Source organism: Typopeltis vanoorti, chromosome 25, assembly GCF_054136105.1.
Source record: "Typopeltis vanoorti isolate ZY-2024b chromosome 25, IOZ_Tvanoo_1.0, whole genome shotgun sequence".
NCBI lineage: Eukaryota > Metazoa > Arthropoda > Arachnida > Uropygi > Thelyphonidae > Typopeltis > Typopeltis vanoorti.
The window spans coordinates 4779849-4806822 of NC_143573.1; the positions used below are offsets into that span (position 1 = coordinate 4779849).

Consider the following 26974-nt stretch of genomic DNA (forward strand, 5'->3'; position numbering starts at 1 on the left):
TACGCAATCTTAACCTCTCGTAACTTAGGACACACTTTGAATCATCTATACAATGGCTGTACAACTTGCGACGTGGACATCGATTTCTTTCCCTTTACTTCTTCTTACTTCTTTCTTTCTTCTTACTTCTTTACTTACTTCTTTCCCTTTCTCGTAGTTGACACTGAAGTTGAAACACAAAGAATATGCTTTCTTTTCCTCGACTATATGGCATTCTTCGCTTCCTACATAGGAAATACGGAATCGAAATCCCGCTCACTTTCGTTTCTGTGTTGTGATGACGGAGATATAACCCCTATCTCGCCACTCAGGAAAACACCGTGAAATCCATACGAAAGTGCTTGCGAAGAACTCTTCTGGAACAGAACCAAAACCAAAAGCCAAAAAGAGTCTCCTTGAGGGGGGGGGGGGTTCTAACCCTTTTATACCCTCTCTCCTAACAGCACCTTCTCTAACCTCTTTTCTCCGCCCCCTTTTTTGACTTGACTTTACCGACCAATTAGGGTGGCGTTTTTCTGCGAAACGTCATTTGATCGGTGAGCCCGTAACGATTTCTCAATCTGGGAATTGACCCTAAGTGATTTTCTGTTGTTTTTCTTGTGCTAGCCTCTAACTTAATCCCCTTTCCAAAATTTCTCTATGAATTCACTTAATATTTAATTCTCTAGCCTTTCACACACCATCTCTTATGACTAATCCTTTTCTGTCTTATTTAGTTATATTTTCTCTTTTATATCATATTACAACATTAATATATTCTTTCTTTTTGTTAGTTAGTTCAACAAACACCTTTATATTTTATATATTTTATTGGATGCAAGAATATTTCTTTTTCTTTTAAATAATTCATCTTTTAGCTTTAATGCAGGGTTTTTAATTTATTTGCTCTTCATGTTACATGATAACTGAGAATTTTACATTCTTAAGATATCAGGGTGTAACATAATCGTGAAATCATGAATGCTGCAGTCCTTGCAGAATGATTTGAATAAGCTGGAATTGTGGGAATGGGAAAATGGCTATCAGTAAATGTAAAGTCATTCACTTCGGCATGATTACCTAAACAATGTCGTATTATATTGATGGGAATAGGCTAGAAGAAACTAATGAGGCTAGGGATTGGAGTGTTAATAGATAGGAAGTTGAAGTTCAGGGGCCATGTGGCAAAGATTGCAAATACAAGATAATTGCAATGCTGAAACGAACATTCACATGTAAAGATAAGGATGCTATTTTGACTCTTTACAAGGCTTTGATAAGACCTCACTTGGACTATTGTGCGCAGGTCTGATCTCCTAGTTTCTGTTGTGATTTCAATATATTGGAGAGAGTACAAAGGCGAGAATTAAAAATGATATCAGGATTGTGGAATACTGATTATGAAGACAGGTTGAGAATTTGTAGATTGCAGACACTAGCAAACAGAAGATAGAGGGATGATATGATAGAGACTTACAAATTTCTCAAAGGGTCATACAGGATTTCAATTGATGGGATTTTTCAATTTGTGCAGGGTGGGGAAAGGATGAGAGGGCATCCGTGGAAGCTGAGAATGAAGGGTGTAAGGGCTAGATTTTTCTTTCAGAGGGTGGTGCGTGATTGGAATGGATGGCCATTGGATGTTGTGAGTGCAAGCAGTGTGAATGAATTCAAGAATAAGTATGATAGCTGGTGAGTGTAGTATGTGGCCTCCCTCGATGAGTTTGACTCCCTGGAGGTCTCTCTTAATAATAATAACAAGGAGCTTACAATCGATGAGCTCAGAGATGCGTGAGCAAAGCGCTACTGAAGAGACCGAAACCTCAGATCCAGTTCTACCAGAAAAGCACATGACAATTGCAAAATTAACAGAAGGTCTCAGCTTAATTAAGAAAGGTTTATACATTTTGGAGGACATAGATTCTAACGAGGAATGAATTGTAGCCACAAAGCAAGGAATAAAAAAAATTATTGGCTTACTGTGAAGAAATTTTGCATGAAAGGGAAAAAAGACATTATGCCATCAGACGAATCTATTAGATTTTATGAAACCATTGACATTGAAATAACTTTCTTTTTTTATGTACAAAAAACTACAATTATGATTATACAGTATTTCTTAAAAAATATAGGTGTTTTGGTAAACCTTTGGTCCCAATTAACTAATATTTTGTATGTTTGTATATATAAATTACATGCAAAATTATATCCCGAGTTACGCGAATTTGACTTATGTGCTTTTTGTTGGTCTCGCCTACCGCGTAACTTTGGGGTTTTACTGTAGTTTATTTCTCTCTAACTTCTATTGTGAGAGCCATATCCAGGAAGATACCAAATTAATTATTATTATTATTCAGGCCTCCATGGAGTCAAGAGAATCATTGTGGGAGGTCCTTCGTAGGAAACACAGTCTATCATACCACTACTTGAACTCATTGACTGTTCTTTCTCTCATCACTCTATCAGGCAATGCATTTCATGGTTCAACCACCCTCCATGCAAAGAAACTACTCCTCACCCTCTTGCTCACAGCTTCCTTTCGTAACTTCCAGGATGACCCCTTGTCATCACTCTTCCTGCTGCTCCACCAAGTGAAAGAACTCCCCCAGTGTACACCTTGTAACTCTCTCTCAACAATTTAAGTCTCAATCATATCACCTCTCCTTCTTCTATCCACCAAACTCTGCATTTCCATAATCCCTCAGCCGATCCTCATAACTAACATTGTATGGTGCTGAAACCATCTTTATTATCTACCTCTGCACCACAGTTAATTTATCCCCTTCAAATCCTGGGGAAGGAGACACCCCAAATTTGAGAACAGTAGTCTAAGTGTGGTCTGATCAGGGTCTCATGCAACGGAATGATAACTCTTCTATATCTGCAGGTCAGCGTCCTTCTCAGTATTGCAGCAATCCTCTGGGTTACCTTCACCATCTTTGCAATATGTCCCTCCTGAATTTCAGTTTTCTGTCAATCATCATTCCCCAAATCTCTTGTCTCCCCTACTTCCTCCAGTACAGCTCCTCCAATCGAGTATGTAGTCTCCTATCGACATATCCCAAACTTCAAGACTTTACATTTTGCTGCATTAAACTGACCCCCATTCATTTGTCTAGTTTATTCAAATCCTCTTGCACGGCTGCCACATCTACACTATTACTAATAATCCTTCCCAGCTTCACATCATCTGCAAACAACTGAATATTCCCTTGCAATCATTGATGTCACTGATATAAAGTCTTCTGCTTCCTTGATATTGCCCCACCATACACTGATACCTATCAGTCATCCAATCCTAAATCCAGTTGACTAACCCGACATCTAAACCCATCTGCTGTAACTTAAATATCAGCTTATCATGTGGCACCCTGTAAGTGCTTTGCAAAATCAAAAAAAAATGGCAGTGTATGCCTTTCCCTCATCAACTGCTCTTGTGACTTTATTATAAAAGGCAATCATGTTAGTTAAGCAAGAGTGCTCCTTAACAATCCATGTTGATTCTCAGAGATAACATTACCCTCATCTGCCCAACGGTGTATATAGTCCCTCACTAATTTTTCCAAGACCATAAGAACTACTGATGACACACAATCTGGCCTATAATTAGACACTTCCAGTCTGCGACCACCCTTATGCAAGGACACTATCTTACCTTCCTTCCATTCCTTGGGTACCTTTTCTGTAGCCAGACTTTCATTGAAAAACCAGGTCAAAGGAGCTGTCAGTTCTTTAGCACATTCTCTCAAAACCTGTGGTGAAATACCTTCCAGTTCCACATCTTACTGACATCACATCCAGAGTATTTGGAACACACTCTCCTCTTGCACCTCTAAACCTCAAACCTGCCCTACCGATGTAGTATTAAAACCTTCTTCTCCAGGACGAAATACTCCAATATGTCCTCTGCATCAGTTACTGTATTCCCATTTTTATCTCGCAACGTCATTCTTCCACGATCATTTATTCTCCTATTGGCCACATAGCTAAAAAATTCCCTAGGATTTTTTTTGGATCTTAGTGCCAATCTCTTCTCATATTCCAGTTTTGCCTTCCTCACCATACTATTCACTCTCCTTGCCTGAGTCATATTCTTCATGCATCTGCTCTCCACCCCTCTCCTTACATCTCTTCCATAATTTCTTTTTCACCGGCAGTTCCTGTTTGATATTGTTATCATCCACTTTACACCAAATTGTGTTCGCTTCTTCACTTGTGGAATACTGCTTACTATTGCTGCTAACAAATATTCCTTCCAATTCCCCCCTCCATGGAACTGCCTCAAGTTGATATCTAAAACTATTATAATCATCTGACTTATAATTCCACATATGCTCCCTTTTCTTTGATACTCCTGCATGTCTATTCATTTTCCAAGTCAAAATCACATGGTCACTCACTCTCTCCAACTGGGGGGAGAGATGTCATTGCAGTTATTTTCAGTTCTTCTGATGCTATGACCAAATCCAAGAGTCTTGAATCTCTTGTTCCCTTTATTACATGTTGCCTAAGACATTTAACCCTCAAGAATTCTAGAAATTCCATTCCCTTATTACTATATGCATTTTCCTCTTACCAGCTTATACTGCTGTAGTTAAAATCTCTTATAACAATCATTCTCCTTGCACTTGCTAATCTCAATTGCCTAAACATCTCCTGCTCTCCATCTTCTGTACTCCTTGGCTTGTAGCTACACCTCACTAAATAATCTGTGTTGCCCACATCTACCTCATACTGTATGCTTTCAAAACCATTAGTGTCACTGCCTTCCAAAGCCTCCACTCTTAGAGGACATAAGTCATCACTTATCATAAGCAGTACTCCACCACCATGTTTTCCCCTCCTATCCTGCCGAAAAATGCTGTACCCTGCTACTTCTATTCCTGTTGTTATATCATCTTCTCTCAACCACATCTCAGTGATCCCAATTAGTTTTGGCCAGGCTGATGCTATCAGCACCACCAATTCATCTCCTTTATTCCAGATACTCCTGGCATTAGTATAAAGCATAAAAATGTCATTGCTTCTGTACTTATCATTATCCCCTCCATATAATATAAATTAAATCATTGCAGAAGTCATATTTTTCTTATACAAGTAAGAAAAAAAATAATTTCAAGTGATAAACCTTTCTGGTACTATCATCAGGTCTTTCAAAATGCACTTGTCTCATCTGTCACAAGCAGTTTAGTACATTTTAGTTGACAAGTAAAAAAAAATCAGAAGGGGAATGTAATTCAGTTTTATTTATATAATTCTGATTCTTTGGCATGTGTTATGTCAGAAATAATTTTATTTTACCTCACTTATGTCTGTTGAAGCAATTCTAGTCTAGTTCTAACCAAGAGTTTTGTTGATTAGGACTGATTTTTCTTGTGATAGAATATAATCAAGTGAATAGTATCTATGCAGGAGCATCATAAAAATTTAGTTCTTATGCATATAACACAAAGTAGCCAGCTATTTGTAATGTGTTTTATTTTATTTCTGTTTATGTGGTAATGTAAAATAGAAACAAGCCAGTTACTAATAGCAGTAATTGACTTATTTTTGTACCCATTAATGATGGGATATTCAAAATTTGAACCATTAATAGTGGATATTAAAACTTAGAAAAATGAGAAGTATTTCAGGTTTTTTATATGTTCTGTCAGTTGCCACTGTGTCATATAACATCACCGATCCTGTCTGTCTCTGACATAGTTTTCGAGCCAGTCAGACTTCAGAAAACTACTAGTGTAGTTAAATGTGTGCAGATGAGGGTTTTTTATTGTGAGTTGTTATATTGATTTTGAATATTTTTATCCTCAACATTTGTAATGGCACAGAAGAAATTAAGACTATTTTTTCAGCGTTATAGTCATAGTGTCTATGACTGTAATGCTACATTCAACAATCTGCACATCATCCTTCTCAAAAGATCATAGTCTTTATTTTAATTCAGTGAGCTAAGACTAATTGTTTGACTCCTCATCAATTACAGGAAGAACTCTCAAATATCAAACAATATATGAAATTAAATGTCTTCTCAGAAAGGACTACACAACATCTATTTGATTCCTGCAAACCTAACCTAAACAACAAGGAACAGTACATTGAGTTCCAACCCCATATATTTCTGGCATTTCAGAACTCATTTTAAGAATTCTAAAGACATATGATTTAGTACCTACTTTTATACCCATCAATAAACTCAACTTATTTCCCCTCTTCAAAAGATAAACGCTCCCCAATGTCTCTCCCAGGCATATACCAAATTCATTGTGACTGCCATCTATACTATTTCGGACAAACTGGATGCTCAATAGAAAAGAGATTACAAGAACATCAATCATATATTTCGCAGGAAATCTGATAAATTTGGATTGACTCAACACAGTAGACACAGACCACAATATTCTTTGGTCTGAAACACACATACTATATCACTATCGATACAAATTTGAACATTTATTTAAGGAGGGTGCTGAAGCCTTGCTTCACTGCCTGAAATTGAATTGGAATGATTGCCTATCATTATCAAAAATAATGCATCATTAATTTTTATACTGTTATTTATACTCTTATGATTAACCTTTTCCTCAACTAGAACATAACATTACTGGAAATATAACATGACTCACTATTTCAAATAAATCCATTGTTTGCATTCTACTTTGTATCAACTGTTTTTTGCCTCTGAAGATGATCTGTAATTTTCAGACTGAAACATATGACCTTATAATAAATTATTACCTTTACCTTGTGTTTACATGTAAATAATTCATAAAAAAAAAAAAAAAATATATATATATATATAATCGGAGTCACTACTAATGTGACTCCGATTAGTGCGTCATTTTTTTTCTATACCCATCGATTAGTGCGCCTATACAGGGCGGTTCAAAATTCCATGTAAAAACTTTGAGGGGAGGTAGAGAACATCAAAATTAACCATATTCACATAGGAAAGCATGACCGGAAACGCCACTGGAAGGTACTAACAGGGACACAAAGATACAGAAATAACACAAGGCAGTAAGTAGTGTTAAAAAACTTTATTAGGCGTAACTGAACAGTTCAATAGTAGTTGGATACATAATATGGTAAACGAGGTGCATGCCTGCCATCTCAGCATTCATAAAATGATGCATGTTCTTTGTACGACATCAAAAGCTTGAAAGAGGAAGCCATAATTGCTCGCCTGGAGCTCTGCCGAACAGCTCTACCTATTACTTTCGGGTGGTGTTTCCGGTCATGCTTCCCTATGTGAATATGGTTGATTTTGATGTTCTCTACTTCCCCTCAAAGTTTGTATGTTGAATTTTGAACCATACTGTATTCAGTAAGGCCTTGTTTAATGCTGATTCACTATAACGTGTTTTTTTTTTCCGAATCCTAAAAAAGCGCTAAATATTCCATGATTCGATATAACGCAGTTCTACTCGAAGCCTTAAAAAACGTTCAATTTATCGCTATATTACCCTTGATTCATGTATAATTCGATTATTCCCTAGTTTGACAGTAGCCATCTTATCCTCTGCCCCCCCCCCCCCCTCTTTTTTTTTTTTTTTCCATTTATAGGCTTGATTAGTATTCTAGTATATGTTGTTTTTCCCTAAAATATGACAGTTACTTATTACCAACACATAAGTTCATCTACAAGAGTTATAGGCTTGGTCCAGTTTATTGGGGTATGTTCCAACCATTTACAAAAAAATTATACCAATAATAAAAGAAAATTAAGTCGTGTACTAGCACCATCGATTGGTGGAAGTTTGCTAGATAATTTATTTTCTCTAGAATATTCTTTCTCCTAAAGAGTAGAATGTGTGGATAGTGAATGTTAACTTTCTTATTTCTCCCCAACTTTCCACCGACCCATGGTGCTATTATACTGTGTCTCTACACAGTTTTTTTCAGACAATTCATTGCAGGAAAAATTCTTCGCAGACATTTCATTCCAAAGAAACTTCATCGTGGTGCACGCTTCATTCTGGGAAAATTAATCATAGGGAAAATTCATCGTGTGGAAAATTCTTTTCAGGAAAATTCTTTTCAGGAAAATTTGAAATCCTATTGACATGTCATTCCATATATGAAAAAAAAAATGTGTATTTATTTATTATTTTGATTATATTTAGCATTCTGAAATTTTTTAGTCCTTATAAAGTTATTAATATTCTTTTTTACTTAGATACTACAGGCTCTGTAAATGGAATATTCTATTCTTCTTTTCAGCCATTTTTTGTCCACTGCTGGATGAAGGCCTCTGCTAGTTCCTTCCACCTTTCTCTGTTCTTGGCAATGGTTGACCAATTTTTCCCAACAAAATTTGACAGTTCATCACTCCACCTTTTTTTTAGGACATCCTCGGCCTCGTTTCCCTTCTTTTGGAATCCAGTTTGTTAGGTAGTTCATCGCACATCTTCTCTTCTGGATAATATTCTTTTTTACTTAGATATTACAGGCTCTGTAAATGGAATATCCTATTCTTCTTCTTTTCAGCAATTTTCTGTCCACTGCTGGATGAAGGCCTCTGCTAGTTCCTTCCACCTTTTTCTGTTCTTGGCAATGGTTGACCAATTTTTCCCAACAAAATTTGACAGTTCATCACTCCACCTTTTTTTTAGGACATCCTCGGCCTCGTTTCCCTTCTTTTGGAATCCAGTTTGTTAGGTAGTTCATCGCACATCTTCTCTTCTGGATAGATGTCCAGCCCATTTCCAGTTTAGTCACTTGTGGTGAAGAATGATGTCAGTGATACGAGTCTGGCTTCTTATCCAGGTGTTTTGCTTATCTTTTAATGTGATGCCTAGCATCAGCCTCTCCATTTTTCTTTGAGTTGTTGCTAGTTTATTTATTATTATTATTATTATTATTATTCAGGCCTCCAAGGAGTCAAAAGACTCATCGAGGGAGGTCCTTCCTAAGACATAAAGTCTGTCAAGACTCACTGAGGGGAGGTCCCCCCCCTGAGAAACACAAAGTCCATCATACCACTCTTTAAACTCACTGACCGTTCTCGCTCCCACCACTCCATCAGGCAATGCATTCCACGGCTCAACCACCCTCCACACAAAGAAACCACTCCTTACCCTCTTGCTCACAGTTTCCTTTCGTAACTTCCAGGGATGGCCTCTTGTCATCACTCCTTCCCGCTGATCAACCAAGCGAAAGAACTCCCCAGTGTCAACCCTGTAACCACCTCTCAACAGTTTAAAAGTCTCAATCATTTCACCTCTCCTTCTTCTATCCACCAAACTCTGCAGTCCACATTCTCTCAGCCGATCCTCATACTATCCTTGTACAACCCTGAAACCATCTTTGTCATCCGTCTTTGTATCCTTTCCACAGTTAATTTATCCCCTTCAAATCCTGGGGACCAAATCTGAGAGCAATAGTCCAAGTGTGGTCTGATCAGAGACTTATACAACGGAATGATAACCCTCTTATCTCTGCAGGTCAGTGTCCTTCTCATAATAGCAGCAATCCTCTGTGTTACCTTCACCACCTTTGCAATATGTCCCCTAAACTTCAGGTTTCTATCAATCATCAACCCCAGATCTCTTGTCTCCCCTTCTTCCTCCAGTATAACTTCTCCCATAGAGTATGCAGCATCCCATCGATGTTTCCCAAACCACAAGACCTTACATTTTGCTGCATTAAACTGACACCCCCTATTCATTTGCCCATCTATCTAGCTTATTTAAATCCTCTTGCAGGGCTACCACATCTGCACTATTTGTCATTGCTTTTGTTAGAGACCAAGTTTCACGACCATATGTGATGAATGGAAGTATACACTGGTTAAATATCTTCCTTTTTAAACAGAGTGCAACATCATTGTTTTGAAAAATATTTTTCAATTTTCTGAATGCACTCCAAGCAAGTTCTATTTATTTCCTTTTGGAGTCCACAGTTTAGATTATGTGATAACCTAAATATGTATATGAAGAGACTCTTTTTCGTGTATTATGAAATTGTATTATGTTTTTTGTTATTATTATGTTTTTTGGTGTTACAAAATGATTAAACATGATTTTAGTTTTTTTTTGTGTTTATTTTTAGGCCAACTTTTCTGCTTTCATGATATGGGTCTTCTATCATTATATTAAGGTCTTCTGGAGTGTTTGTAAAAATTATATCAACTGCATATTTTTGGTGTATTAAGTATTAATTTTTATACCAAGGTTTGTCCAGTTTATATTATTAAAATTTCTTGAAAGACTGCTGTACAGATTTTTGGCAATAGTCTCCTTGTCGAACACCTTTTTCAATTGATATTTTATTGCTATTCGTGTGAAGTTGGGCTGTTGTAGTGTGGTATATTTCCTTGATGAGGTCCATATATTATTATTATGTGACACCTCCAGGGAGTCCAAAGACTCATCGAGGGAGAGTGTGCCAACAGCATCGAACGATTGATTCCCTTCCAACTACTAACCGAAGTCAAACTTGCTTAAGTTTTTGCTAAGCCATTAGTAGCAGAGGCCCTACTAATTGCCCAACTTTTCTCCAGGAACTCTCTGATTCTGGAGTGCTTTGATTATTGCATTAGTTTTGATGGGATCAAATGCTTTTTCATAATCAATAAAGGCTGAACAGAGAGGCAGTTGGTTTTCTTCTTCTTTTTTTATTATTTGTTTTACTGCATGTATATGATCAATTGTGTTAAAGCCTTTACGTAATCCTGCTTGTTCTGCTGGTTGATTTGAGTCTAGAAGCGGGATTAACCTGTTTATTACTTTTGTGAGAATTTTGTACAGATTAGAGAGAATACTAATTGGTCTATACTTCTTTACTTCTTCTTTGTTTCCTTTTTTAAATAACAGTAACAATAGCATTTTTTCAGTTTTCTGTTATCTTTTCCTCTTCTAGACATAGATTTAGTAAGTTTGTGACATGTGAATTATGTTGTTTCCTTCCCATTTAATTAATTCTATGTGAATTAGGTCTTCACAGGACATTTTTCATTTGTCTTAATGCTTGTTTTATTTCATCTGAGGTGAATGGGGGGGATGAATTCCATATGTGATGGGGATAGTGCAAATGTGGTAGCCCTGCAAGAGGATTTGAATAAGCTAGATAGATGGGCAAATGAATGGGGTGTTGGTTTAATGCAGCAAAATGTAAGGTCTTGAGGTTTGGGATACATCAATGGGATGCTGCATACTCTATTGGAAGAGTATACTGGAGGAAGTAGGGGAGACGAGATCTGGGGTTGATGATTGATAGAAACCTGAAATTTAGGGGACGTATTGCAAAGGTGGTGAAGGTAATACAGAGGATTGCTTCAATAATGAGAAGGACTGACCTGCAGAGATAAGAGTTATCATTCCGTGATCAGACCACACTTAGACTATTGTTCTCAGATTTGGACCCCAGGATTTGAAGGGGATAAATTAACTGTGGAAAGGGTACAAAGGCAGATAACAAAGATGGTTTCAGGACTGTACAATGTTAGTTATGAGGATCAGCTGAGAAAATGTGGACTGCAGAGTTTGGTGGATAGAAGGAGAGGTGATATGATTAAGACTTTTAAACTGTTGAGAGGTGGTTACAGGTTTGACACTGGGAGTTCTTTCGCTTGGTTGAACAGCTGGAAGGAATGATGACAAGAGGCCATTCCTGGAAATTACGAAAGGAAACTGTGAGCAAGAGGGTGAGGAGTGGTTTCTTTGCATGGCGGGTGGCTGAACCATGGAATGCTTTGCCTGATAGAGTGGTGAGAGTGAGAATGGTCAATGAGTTTAAGAAGTGGTGTGATAGACTTTGTGTTTCCTAGGAGGGACCTCCCACGATGAGTCTTGATAGACTTTGTATTTCCTAGGAGGGACCTCCCACGATGAGTCTTGATAGACTTTGTATTTCCTAGGAAGGACCTCCTGTGATGAGTCTTTTGACTCCATGGAGGCCTGAATAATAATAATTATTATTTATTATAATAAATAATAATATTTGATTTATCTATTGAAGCATCACTATAGAGTTCTTTATAAAATTCTTATAGTCTGCTTAGGATTTGTTCTTGGTTCCTTATTGTATTTCCATTCTTATCTTTTATTGCAGTTATTTGACTTTCACCAACTTATAAATGTTTTCTTAGTATTTTCATTTTTTTATTGTTTTCAATTGTTTCTTTTATTTTTGTAGTGTTATAAGATCTTATTTCATTTCTCATCTTTTTCCTTATCGTTTTGCATAGTTCTGCATATTCTATCTTAGAAGTTAAATTTTTGTCTTGATGGAAGATTAATTTTTACAAAACTGGGATTAGGGTGGTTAGGGAGAAAGGGCACCATATTTACGAATATTTAGGGATAATAGTTTTTTCCAACTAATATTTATAGTTAACTATTTGCATATTCCTATTAACTATTCTAACTAGTTATAGTTAAAATAGTTATTAGGGAGAATAAATATTTACGAATAGTTAGGGAGAAAGGGCACAATATTTAATTACTTAAATTAAGGGGATATTAAATCCCACATAGTTTTAAAACCGAATAAGAAACTCAAAGATTGGAATCAGAGAGTTTCTTGCCGAATATAGTAAACTATAAAGTATCGGCGACACTAGCGTTAGCAAATACAAGTGATTCTAGTACATAGTACAATACCGGGCAACTCTTTAATTTAAGTAATGTTTTCATTGCCGAAATGAAGCTTATTAGCTCTTTATACTTAAGTAACAATATTTAATATTTATTCTTCTAACCGATCACTATTTTTCTGTTCTGCGCAGTTAGACACCCATCCAGGTGTGATATTTTTTTTTATCTGAACTAATTCAGGTGAGATGTTTCAGTTATTGAATACACATGTATTTTGAAAACCACTGCGCTTTTCCTGAATAGTAAAGACATCTTGTGTGCTGCTATCATTTGCAGAACTAGTTGAAGATCATAGGTGCACTTTTGAGTAATTAAAGAAAATGATAAATTAAAGAAAAAAAATTATTAAAGAAAATGATAATAAAATTACATAAATCCTATCATCATCATGTAAATCAGCATAAGCTAAATTGCCATCTGTGGCTTCACTACTAGTCTTTACCTTTTCCTCCAATACCAGTATTTTATGACACTAATAAATTTTATATTTTATACAGGTTGGCCAGAAGCCACGAAGGTGTCTGAAGTTTTAATAACTTTTTTAATTAAATTTTTATATATTTTTCTTTACAGCTTTTATAAAGAACACCTTGGAGATTAACCATGGAAAAATTCACGACCGAACAGCGAACACAAATCGTGAAATTTTACTATCAAAACCAAGGATCAATAATTCTGACTCAGTGAGCATATCGTCACCATTATGGCGTGAGAGATTCTCCAAGCGAGTCAATGATTAAAAGTTTGATTATTTGTTTTGAGGAACAGTGATCAGTAAACGAACAGGCAGACCGAGCTCGGTTAGGAACGAAGCCACAGTTGAGCATGTAAGGGAGAGTGTTGCAGAAGACCAGAGCACATCAACTCAAAGGTGGTCTGGACAGGCTCGAGTCTCTCGGGTGTCACTCCGGCGTATTCTGAAAACCTTCAACCTGTTTCCGTATAAAATCCAGTTGGTGCAACAGCTGAAGCCACCAGATTATGCCCACAGATTTCAATATGCAGTCAGATTTCAAAACCCTAGGGCAATTCACCAAAGGGAAATGCCCCCCCCCCCCCCAAATGTACTGGTTGGTGCGGGGGTGACGTTGAAAGAAGTGATTGTACCTAACATTCTTGAAGACCATGTTGGGAATCCTGTCAATATTACAGGAGATATTGTCTATGATCAAACATTTCTTACTTCCAGCAGATCAAGATAAACACGACATGTGGTTCCAACAGGACAGAGTGACAGCTCAAACAACAAGAGCCACAGTCCAACTGCTCAGGCAAATTTTTGAAGGAGAAATAATTTCCTACGGTTGCGACATAAGCTGGCTATCACAATTCTCCAGATCTGACGACTCCTGATTTCTTCCTATGGGGCTATCTCAAAAAAATAGTTTGTTAACAAGCGTCAGACACTCCAACAGCTGATGAACAATATTTGGGCTGAAATCAGAGCACTGGAACCTGAAACACTAAGAGGTGTCATGAAAAACACCTTAGAAAGGACACATTTGTGTGAAGCAGAAAATGGACACCATTTACAGAATTTGATTTTTCACACCTAGTGTAAATTTATTTCCTATATATACTGTATATGATGCTATGGTATTAATTTAAAACAAAAAATAAAGGAGTTATTAAATATTGAAACCTCTTCTTGACTTTTAGCCCACCCTGTATCTAGTCTTCTTTGCTGAAAAAAATATATGTAAATTATTATTATTATTATTATTATTCAGGCCTCCAAGGAGTCAAAAGACTCATCGAGGGAGGTCCTTCCTAAGACATAAAGTCTGTCAAGACTCATCGAGGAGGGGTCACCCCCCTGAGAAACACAGAGTCTATCATACCACTCTTTAAACTCACTGACTGTTCTCGCTCCCACCACTCCATCAGGCGATGCATTCCACGGCTCAACCACCCTCCACACAAAGAAACCACTCCTTACCCTCTTGCTCAGTTTCCTTTCGTAACTTCCAGGGATGGCCTCTTGTCATCACTCCTTCCCGCTGTTCAACCAAGCGAAAGAACTCCCCAGTGTCAACCCTGTAACCACCTCTCAACAGTTTAAAAGTCTCAATCATATCACCTCTCCTTCTTCTATCCACCAAACTCTGCAGTCCACATTCTCTCAGCCGATCCTCATAACTATCCTTGTACAGTCCTGAAACCATCTTTGTCATCCGTCTTTGTATCCTTTCCACAGTTAATTTATCCCCTTCAAATCCTGGGGACCAAATCTGAGAACAATAATCCAAGTGTGGTCTGATCAGAGACTTATACAACGGAATGATAACCCTCTTATCTCTGCAGGTCAGTGTCCTTCTCATAATAGCAGCAATCCTCTGTGTTACCTTCACCACCTTTGCAATATGTCCCCTAAACTTCAAGTTTCTATCAATCATCAACCCCAGATCTCTTGTCTCCCCTACTTCCTCCAGTATAACTCCTCCCATAGAGTATGCAGCATCCCATCGATGTTTCCCAAACCTCAAGACCTTACATTTTGCTGCATTAAACTGACACCCCCCATTCATTTGCCCATCTATCTAGCTTAATCCTCTTGCAGGGCTACCACATCTGCACTATTACTAATAATCCTTCCCAGCTTCACATCATCTGCAAACAACTGAATATCCCCCTGCAATCCACTGGCTATGTCATTGATATAAAGGTTAAACAATATAGGTCCTAGTACTGAGCCCTGTGGGACCCCACTTGTAACCCTCTGCCTCCTGGAAACTGCTCCACCATACACAACTCTCTGATACCTATCAGACAGCCAATCCTGAATCCAGTTGACCAATCTGACATCCAGACCCATGTGCTGCAACTTAAATATCAGCTTATCATGTGGCACCCTGTCAAATGCCTTCGCCAAGTCTAAGAAAATTGCAGTATATGCCTTTCCCTCATCTAATGTTCTTGAAACTTTATTATAAAAGGCTAGCATATTGCTAAAACGAGCGTCCTTTCACAAATCCATGTTGATTCTCACAGATAACATTACCCTCATCTGCCCAATGCTGTATACGGTCCCTCACTACTTTCTCCAAGATCTTAACAACTACTGATGACACACAGACTGGCCTATAATTAGACACTTCCAGTCTGTTACCACCCTTATGCAATGGCACTATCTTACCTTCCTTCCATTCCCTGGGCACCTTTGCCAAAGCCAGACTTTCATTGAAAAGCCACGTTAAAGGCACTGTCAATTCCCTAGCACATTCTCTCAAAACTCGTGGTGAAATACCATCCAGTCCCACAGCTTTACTGACATCCAGAGTACTCAGTATCTGAAACACACTCTCCTCCTGTACCTCCAGACCTCGAACCAGTCCTATCCCTCTAGCATTAAAACTGACTCCTCTAGGATGAAATACTCCAATAAAGTGTTCATTGAACAATTCCACTATGTCCTCTGATGAGTCACTCTATTCCCATTTTTATCCAACAATATCATTCTTCCACAGTCATTTCTCCTCCTACTGGCCACATAGCTAAAAAATTCCCTAGGATTTTCTTTGGATCTTAGGGCCAATCTCCTCTCATATTCCAGTTTCGCTTTTCTTACCACATTAGTCACTCTTCTGGCCTGTGTCTTATATTCTTCATGCATCTTCTTTTCACCTATCTCCTTATATCTCTTCCATAGCCTCTTTTTCTCATGCAATTCCTGTTTAATATTGTTTGTCATCCACTTTACTCCAAATTGCGTCCTCTTCTTCACTCGTAGTATACAACTTACCATTGCTGATAACAAATATTCTTTCACAAATTCCCACGCACTAGTGATATCGCGGCTTTCCAATTCCTGCCTCCATGAAACTTCCCAAAGTTGATGTCTAAGACTATTATAATCACCTGCCTTATAATTCCACATAAGTTCTCGTCTCTTTGATACTCCTGCATGTCTATTCATTTTCCAAGTCAACACCATATGGTCACTCTCTCCAACTGGTGGGAGAGATGTCATCTCAGTTATTTTCAACTCTTCTGATGCTATAACCAAATCCAAAACTTTTGAACCTCTTGTTCCCTCTGTTACATGTTGTCTAAGACATTTGTCCCTCAAGAATTCTAGAAATTCCATTCCCCTATTGCTACATGCATCTTCCTCCCTCCAATTTATACTACTGAAGTTAAAATCTCCCATAACAATCATTCTTCTTGCACTTGCCAAACTTAGCTGTCTAAACATCTCCTGGTCCCCATCTTCTGTGCTTCTGGGTCTGTAGCAGCACCCCACTAAATATCCTGTCTTGCCTACCTCACACCATACACTCTCAAAATCATTTGTCTCACTTCCTTCCAAATTCTCCACTCTTAGAGGACATAGGTCATCACTTATCATAAGCAGTACCCCGCCACCACGCTTTCCCCTCCTATCCTGACGAAAAATGCTATACCCAGCAACTTCTATTCCTGTTGTTATATCCCCTTCTGTCAACCACGTCTCAGTGATTGCAATAATTTTTGGCCAGGCTGATGCTATCTGCGCCACCAATTCCTCTCCCTTATTCCGAATACTCCTGGCATTAGTATAAAGATGAATGCTCCCAAAGTGAAATACGTTAACAAAGTGAAATATGTTAGCTAATAATTACTTTTCTTGTGAACCATTCAGAAATAAGCTGTAATCAGAAATATCGTAATTAACAACCGACTAGATAGCCTACCCTCTCACGCCAATGAACTGTGGATTCGAAACTCGTAATAGACATGGATGTTTGTAATTGTCTTTAGGTGAAAGATAAATTTCATAGCCTGGTGTAAGACCACCACTGGCTTATTGGAGGCATGAAGTGGATGAAAAAGTTCCATGTTTGGTCTCTAGAGCAGGGTTTCTGGACTACATGAATATATCTATAAAACAAACAAAAAAAAATTAAAATTGCCATAAAAAAATTATATTCAAATTATTTTACACACACACACACACACACACACACACACACACACATATATATATATATTAGTAAAGAAGACTAGATATAAAATTTAAAATTTCTTAGCGTCATAAAGTACTAGTATTGGAGGTAAAGGTAAAGACTAGTATTGCAGCTGCAGGCAGCAATTTAGCTTATGTTGATTTACATCATTATGATTGCATTCATGAAATTTTATTATCATTTTCTTTAATATAATTACTCAAAAGTGCACCTGTGATCTTAAACTAACTCTGTAAATGATAACAGCATACAACATATCATTCCTATGCAGGAAAAGTGCTAATTTTCACATGTATTCAGTAACTAAAACACCTCGTATTCTGAATTAGTTAAGATAAAATGTGTGTGTGTGTGTATATGTATGTGTGTGTGTGTGTGTATATATATATATATATCACATCTGGATGGGTGTCTGAGTGCATAGAAAAATAGCGAACAGTTTGCAGAATAAATATTCTTAAATATGGTGTCCTTTCTTCCTAGACCACCCAATTCCAGTTTTGCAAATATTAATATTCCATTAACAAAACTTGTATCTAAGAAAGAATATAAATTTTTAAGATGAAATCAAAATTAGGAAACTCACCTATTAATAAAATATTAATTTCACTGTATAAGAATAAAAATATTATGAAAGTTGAATTAAAATCTAAATAAATAATACATAAACTATTTTGTTAATTTTATCTTGCACTGCATTTACTTTTCATATATTGGTATCAATGCAATATTGTTTCAATTTTCTAGCAAATAACACTTTCAGCAAATTTTTGCCGCTATGAATTTTTGCATGATGAATTTTCCTATGCTGAATATTTTGTGCTAAATTTAAATTTTCCTGTGATGAACTGCCTGTGAACCGTAGTATACTACTTGATTTGATTTTATTCTGGGATTATGATAAAAAAAAAATCTCAATTTCTACCTGTCTCACTTTTTACTTTGTCCGCGAGCATTAAGTGAACTGATTGATGTGGATACATAGCTTGCTGTTATAGATTTACCATTACTGTAGATTGTTATGTATGTATTATAAGTGGAATGGATTCCTAGAGAGGCGGGGGGAGGAGAGAGAGTAGTAATGCATCAATGTTGAATGAATCAAAGTTTGATAAGCTTTGTGTGAATGCTTAGGATTCCATGGAAGTACTTTAATATACATTAATATAATTTATTGGAGTTGACTGCTGTGAAGAAACATTTGATTTTAAGTAGATTAAGAAATTTTATTTAATTTTCTAGGTATGTTGATGATCATACACGAGAATATGTGGAAGCACTTAGAGAAGCCGTTGCAATTAAAAGTGTATCTGCCTGGCCTGAGACTAGAGGAGAAATTATAAAGATGGTTAACTGGGTAGCAGATGTTAGTATACTTTTAAGTTACTCTTAGTTAGAGATGATTTTGAGAAGGTAAAATGTTATCACTGGATCTCCATAGTCAATAGACTTACTTCACTGTCAGTACACACATACCCCTGCAGAAAATTTACTTCACACTGCTTTTTCTATGCATAACTTCTAGGGATGGCTGCCCTTGTCATTATTATTATTAACACTATATCTCAATAGAGTCAAAAGATTCATCGCAGGAGGTAAACACTGTTACACACAAAGCCCATCAAACCATGCTTTGAACTCATTCAGTGTATCTGCATTCACAACGTCAGGAGACTAGAGGATTTTGCAATGCATTCCACTCACAAACTACTCTCCATGCAAAGAACCTACTCCTTATCTCCTTGCTCGCACCCTTATACAGCCTCCAGGTATGTCCCTTTGTTCTATCTCCTGCTCTAATTATATGAAAAATTTCTTCTACATTAACCTGGTAACAACCCTTTACTAACTTAAATGCATCAATCATATCCCTTCTCTTCCTCCTATTCATAAGACTTTGCAAACTGCAATTTGTCCTCACATCCCAAAGACTAGTTATGACCTTTGTCTTCTCTGGACCTTCTCCAGTATATTCTAATCACCATGAAAACCAGTGTGCAACAATCCATATGAGGCCTGAGAAGGTAAAATGTTATCACTGGATCTCCATAGTCAATACTTACTTTGGGCAGTATAGTCTAGTTCCAACCAAATCAGTCATAACCACACTTTAAAATATTCACTGTCAGTATACACACACACCCCTGCAGAAAATTTACTTCACACTGCTTTTTCTATGCATAACTTCTAGGGATGGCTGCCCTTGTCATTATTATTATTAACACTATATATCTCAATGGAGTCAAAACATTCATCGCAGGTGGTAAACACTGTTACACACAAAGCCCATCAAACAATGGAAGAACCAGAACATCTTTATTTCTACAAGAGGATCTTACCTCTGCATCATTTCCATAATCTGGAAATGCTGCAGAGGTAAGATCTTCTTCATGGCAGTGTGACCTCTTAACTTCAGATCCTTGTCCACCACCACCACCACTTCAAGGTCTCTTATCTCCTTAGTTTCCTCCAAACTTTCATTGCCAAATGTAGACTTTGCATCACATTGTTGGCTACCAAATTTCCGAACTTTATACTTTGCAACATTGAATTGACAGTTCCATACTGTCATACATTCATACAATGTATTCAAGTCCTCCTTTAAGGTCACAAGTTTTGCATCATCTACAAACAGTTGTATATCACCAGTTAAACCCATTCCAATATCCTTTATATACAAACTAAATACAATGGTCTCAAAACAGACCTGTGGCACACCACTAGTGACTAACTCTTTTGAGACACTGCCCCCCCCCCCCCAATACACAAACATGACTTACTGATATCTATCTGATAAGCCAATCACCTATCCAACTCATTAGTCTACATCCAGTCCCATCTGCTTCAGTTTAATTACCAACTTCTGGTGTCACAATCTATCAAAAGCCTTTGCAAAATCTATACTGCATATGCATCTCCCTTGTCCAATACATTTGTCACCTTTTTATAGTACATAAGCAAGTTGATAAAACATGCCCTCCCTTTAACAAACCCATGCTGACAAGTACAAAGATTACCACTGTTATCAATCCACTTTTGTATCCTTTCTTATCAATCTCTCCAGCATCTTAACTACAACTACACTCATATAGACCAGCCTGTAATTTGTTGTCTTACCTTATCACCACCTTTATGAAGTGGAATAACTTTGCCTTCCTTCCACTCCTTTGGGACTTGTTAAACAGGTAGGCCAAGGCTGATGCTAATTCCTTGGAGCATTCCCTTAAGACACATTTTTCACCAAGGCCTGTTGCCTCATTGACATCTAACTTAACTTCTTATACACATCTTGCTTGCTCACCATTAAGTCTTCTCTCATTTCATTCTCTATACTTGAACTTGTGATTTCACACTGAGAATGAAGCACCCTGAGGAACTGCTCACTGAATTCCTCAACAATGTCCTCTGCAGATGTTACTAATCTCCAACTTTCATCCATTAACATCATCTCACTATAATCCTTCTTCTTTCTACTTGCCACATATCAGATTAAACTCACAGCGGTTTTACTTGGCCTGATTTGTTAATATCTGCTTGTCCTGCATTTTTGTTCCCTTACCAACTGATTCACTCTCCTGGCCAGCTGGTCTTTATCCCTTTCTCTGCATATTGCCTTTTGGAAAAATCTTTTGATTGGTCTGTGTCTGTCAAGTACCTCTCAGCAAAGGATGAGTTCAGCTCAAGTTACATTGACTAATTTCCCATCATAGGTAATGATTCATAGCATGATATGCTCCTTATCTGCCTTTCTATCATTTTTCTAAAGTAATGCTGGTAATCTTCACCAGCATTGCAATAGGACTTCTGAATGTCAACTCTGATCATTATTCCATGCTTTCATCTCTAAATGGTGGTGAAGAGAGTTGTGTTCGTTGAAATCACTCTGAAAAGATAAGTTTAAATTTTAAAATTGTATGTGGCAATTGTGATAATTTGATATTTAAATATTGTTGTACGATAGTTGTAATTGATAGTTGGTTTTCAGTGTATAGTTCTGTATTTATTAATTTTTTTTTGTTTCTTGAGTGTGAGTAAAATGGCAGTGAGACATAGATCAGTGCAAAAGACAAATGCAAGTGGCATAGACTTCGTGAGAATGGTGAGGTGCCCTGAATGCAATATGTATGCTTAAGGAGATATTTATATGGAGAGGATTAATAGGAGAGATGAGAAAGTTTGAGTGTGCAAGAAATGTAGCATGCTTATGTATTATAAGATATCATTGAATGTGAGGTGGGCCAAAGATCATGGATGTATCTATCGGAGTAAGCAGAGTTGACAGCATGGTTGAGTGCTTGAATGATAACAGTAAGACAGCAGGTGAAAGTGGCAGTGAGTTAGTGACATTAAGTGGTAAGATAGCATGTGTTGATGGCAGTGAGTTAGTGGCGGTGAGCAATAAGAGAGTAAGCATAGCTGGCAGAAAGTTAACAGTGGTGAACATTAAGATAGCAAACTTGCAAGGTACAAAAATGCGATTGGTGTAAATGTCAGTGAGAAAGTAATTGAAGAGATGAAAGTGGAGTTGATAAAGATGAGACAAGAGATTAAATGTATGAGGAATGAACCTGAGGAGAATTATGGATTTGCATGGAAATGGTAATAATATCTTCTCGGACAAAGATTTGAAAGAAATATTTGAAATGATTTGAAAGTAGCAATGTATGGGGATTTGATGATTAGAGGTGTGAGTGAAGAGGTACACAAGGTTTGTTTTCCAGGAGGTAGAATAAGCAGGGTGATTGAAACATTGGATAAAAGGAGTATTCGAGCAAAAGAGTGGTTGTTGGTGGTAGTTGACACAAATGATTTGACTGTCAGGAGACTTAAGGAGAAAGATAACAATAACAGTGTAGTAGGTAAGGTAGCCAGCATGTTGCCCAGGTATGATAATGATGAGTTGAAGGTGAGCGAAGATTATGAATAGTATGCTAGCAGAGTTATGTAAGGAGAAAGAAGTTCAATTGTGAATGTGTGGAATGAATTTGAGGGGTGAATAGAGCTGTATAGAAAAGATGAGCTACATGTAAATGGATTTGGTGTAAGTCAGTTGGAGAAACTGTTGCTGCAAGAAAAAATGGTTGAAATGAATGCAAGACCTGAGGAAGCAGTTCTTGTTGTGGAAGAGCAGGTGAGTAAGGTAGGTAAGTTTGCAAATAGAGAGGTGAGTTGCATGAGTGAAGAAGATGAGAGAGAAGGAACACAGGATGAACAGGGAAATGGGGGATGTGGACAGGGAGACACCACATGAGAAATGTAGATAGTTTCTAGAGTGTGAGTGTGCAAGAAGGAATTAAGATAGTTAAGGATGTGAGGGTGACATTTAAGTCTGTGGGAGGGGATGTAATTTATTATTTTTATTATTATTAGACCTCGAGTCCACCCTCAATGAGTACTTGACTAAGTACTCATTGAGGGAGGATACATCACTCACACTAGCTGTCATACTTTCTCTTAAACTCATGCACACTAGATACATTCAATACATCAAACAAACTGTTCCACTCATTCACAGTTCTATGAGAGAAAAATCTATCTTTTATCCCTTTACTTTATGGTTGCATGGTAATCAGCATTCTTTATTAAAAATTATAAAAAAAAATACTGTTAGAGTAAAACTTCATTTTAATATAAATCAAAATAATCACTCGACATTTTGAACTTCACATTAAGGTCATCGTCTGGGGTATACACATATGTACAGAGAAACAAGGTACATTGCAATCTACATGGTATGCTAAAGGTACGTTAATTTGGTCAACTGTTAAAACTATTGACCTGACCTCTGTTGGGGGGAAAAACTTCCGTGGATGTTCTCTTGTCTTCTGCCTCTCTCCACTTTCCATATAATGAAAAATTTTATCATCTGATATCCTATAATGCTCTCTCAAAAGTTTATAGACCTTTATCCTATCACCCTGTATATCACTAATGATAGAGGACTGGATGTGGGGTGAGGGTGGAGGAGTCATATCTGAGAAGTGAGGTCAGTTGTAGTTAGAGAAACAGAAATGAGATGGTGTGTATGTTGACAAATGCTAGAGGTATTCGAAAAAAAGGGAATGAAATTGTAGCATTGATAGTTCGTTTACCCAGAAAATTGTTGGATTAAGTGAAACATCATGGAATGAAGGTGACATTCTGACGAATTGAGATGAAGAGACGTAATCTTTTGTGAAGACAGACAAGGCAAAAAGGGAAGAAGAGAGCTATTGATGATGGCAGAGTTGTGCCCATTTACAGTGAAGATGCAGCGAGCAAATAGTGACAGTGGTTTTGAAGCAGTATAGTGTGAAGTGGAGGTGGACAGAATGAGATGTTTAGTAGGGTGTTGCTATAGACCTGGTAATATGTAAGACATTGAGAAGGAAATGTTAAGCAATTTGGTCTGACTAATAACAAAAAGGGTGATCATTATGGACAACTTCATTATGGTAATATAGACTAGAATGAAGAGACGGTCCCAGACGGTCTGGAGCCAAAGAAAATTAATTGCTTGAGGGACAACGTAACTGAGGCTGCATGTGGATTTTGAGGGCCTTGGATTTATTTACTCAGAAGATATTATTGTAAATGAAATCTCGCATCTTTCTCCAGTTGATGAAAGTGACCATGAAGCGGAAGTTCTAAGACTACATTAGCAAATTATAGACCAATCAGTATCTCAGGCGTGGTGGTAAAAGTACTAGAAAAATTTGTTCTTCCATAAAAAAAGAGAATTCAAGAATGGGTAGATAAAAATATGATACTGTATGAGGGTCAACATGGCTTTGTTAAGGTCGGTCATGCCTTAGTAATTTATTAACTTTTTATAATAGAGTAACAGCTGAGTTGGATAAAGGAAATGACTACACGATTTTGCAGGATTTTGCAAAGGCATTTGACAGAATACCACATGGAACACTGTTATGCAAATTAGAACAAATGGGGATTGGATATGACTGGTTAAGTGGATAAGAGGGTGGCTGCTGGACTGATATCAAAAAGTGGTATATGGAGGGCAGAATCGAAGCAAAAACAGGTGACTAGTGGTGTGCCACAATGTTCAGTGCTGGGACCATTGCTGTTTAATTTGTACATAAATGATATAGGAAATAAAAAGGAAATATTCAGTTGTTTGCTGATGATGTGAAATTAGGTAGGGCAATAGTTAATCAAGATGATGCAGAGAGCTTGCAGGAAGATTTAAATAGGCTGTCAGTATGGGCAAAAGTTAATGGATGTCAGTTTAATGCCAGGAAATGTAAGATTTTGCATTTTGGGATAAATTGATTACAATCCGTGTATCACATTGATAGCACTGTATTCCAGGAAATAGATGAAGCTAGAGATTTAGGGGTGGTGGCAGAAAGAGAGTTAAAGTTTAGAGGACATATTGGTAAGGTAGCCCATAAGATTACTTGGCTATGGAAGAACACATTAACAAGTAGAGATGAGGAAGTTGTTATTCCTCTTTGAGATCTTGATGCATCCACATCTGGATTACCATGCTCAAGTTTGGTCCCCTGGGTTTCTTGGAAACGAGGAAGCAGTAGAGGATTCAGAGGTGAGTGGCCTGTGGAATGTTCCCTGTGAGGATAGATTGAAGGTATGTGTGGATTGCAGAAGTTGGTTGATAGGAGAAAAATGAGAGGATATGATAGAAACATTTAAGTTGCTTAAAGGATTTATATAGGATAGATGCAGGGGAAATGTTTCAGCACTTGGCTGGAGGGACCAGAACAAGGGGTGTGAGGACTGGATTATTTGCTTGGAGAGTTGTGAATGAGTAGAATGGGCTGCCAGAGTCAGTTGTGAGTGCTTTGTCTGTTAATGGGTTCAAGGAGAGGTATGATAGATTTGTTCCCCCTCGATGAGTCTTTGGACTCCATGGAGATGCCCATATAATAATAAAACATTGACTGATTCAGTCAGAGGGGCATGTGATGAGGTTGTTTGCAAGGATAGAAAAATCAAACTCCATGCCGGACTCGGAAAATCTTATTCCCAGCTACCTTTTCACGTGGAAAGGTAGCTGGAACAGATATTTGACCAGAAATCAAATATGGAGGTATATACACTTCATAATTCAGAAGGCCTGTTCAGAGCATTGAATTTCTGATGATTGGCATAGAACTCTTATTCAGAGCTACAGAAATGCTACTTAAATCTACTGGTCACAAAAATATTTTACTTGCACATAGTATGAATTGTAAAAAGTGTGCGTGACAAGAAGAACTTGTTTATTTCACTCCTTCATATATCAAAGTGCATTATATCTGATTTGTGGAGAGGGATTATGTAGGCAAACACTTCTTCCAGTGTTATCTGTGCATCTCATATAATGGATGAGTTTCCTCCTCATTTGCAATATCTATAGAAACATCTAAAAGAAGATTCACTACTAAACTTTTGATTTCCCTGACCACATACTAACTGACACAAATTCTTTACATTTCATGTTTTGATACTCTTTTGCTACTGGGCCTATGAAGTTTATGAAATCAGTAAATGATTTATTGAATTTAGCTTATAATAGACTGTTAAAAAGGCAATTCAGGTGTTCAAGCATTTTATACTATTTTTCTCTTGAAAGATGGGTTGTATGTCATTGCATTTTTTTTGTGAAAATTGAACTGAAGGCATCACTATTTGCAGTAATGTAATCTTTGTCAGCAGTCCCATGATATTTTTTGTTCATTCCAGGATGCAACTTCCTTTTCATAGCACTACCACTTGAATTCCTTGAACCATTTACATGCACTTGATTATTTTTAGTTGATAACAAACAGAACTCTTTTCTTTAGTGTTTTTAATATTTTCTGGTCCCTAAAAAAGTAAAAAACAAGACACTTTTTTTTTCCCACAAAGTGCAGTTTACATTTCCTTTTTAATTATTCTCCATAACGAAGGATGAATTTATATAATTTATTCATAATAATTCAGTAGGAAAGACAAAGTTGCAAAAACAACAGAAAAATGTCAATGCCAACAGTGGAGCTAGACTCGTGATGTAATGTGAATGTGATTTGGTCTCTTTGCAAGATAATTGTTTTCTAAATAACACTTTTAAAAAGCCTTTTCATGATTGTATGGTCAAGTAAAGTCACTAATCTAAACTAATTCAGGTTGTGAATTTTCAATATAAGCTTATATTCAAAATTCACATTATAACTTGCATACTTATTTAAGGGTTTAAAGAGGGTGTTGGAAGAATTACATTTTGTGGTGAAATAAATGAAAATTGTCTTATTAAATTAACTTAAGAGTATATCTGATTTTTATAAGAATGTTATGCAAATAAAATGCTGTTTGAATATACTTGACTGTTTATTTCAAAATTAATGTGTGGATGTAGTGTAGGCTTTAGGAGATAAGCGATAATAGTGCTACCTCAAGTACTTCACATTTGGGAAACATCGAGGTGTCTTTCAGAAGGAATTCTTGGAGAAGAACAAGCTAGATTCAGGCCAA

The 26974-nt window shown here is 37.1% G+C and overlaps 1 protein-coding gene across 1 annotated transcript in view; it reads left to right on the top strand.

Moving 5' to 3' along the window:
* Positions 1–26974, top strand: part of Cndp2 (Cytosolic non-specific dipeptidase 2) — a 327834-nt gene that overhangs the window by 36481 nt on the left and 264379 nt on the right. The window contains exon 2 of the mRNA XM_090414788.1: positions 18764–18887. Coding sequence (XP_090270914.1) covers positions 18764–18887 — 124 coding nt within the window. The remainder of the gene's footprint in view (positions 1–18763; positions 18888–26974) is intronic.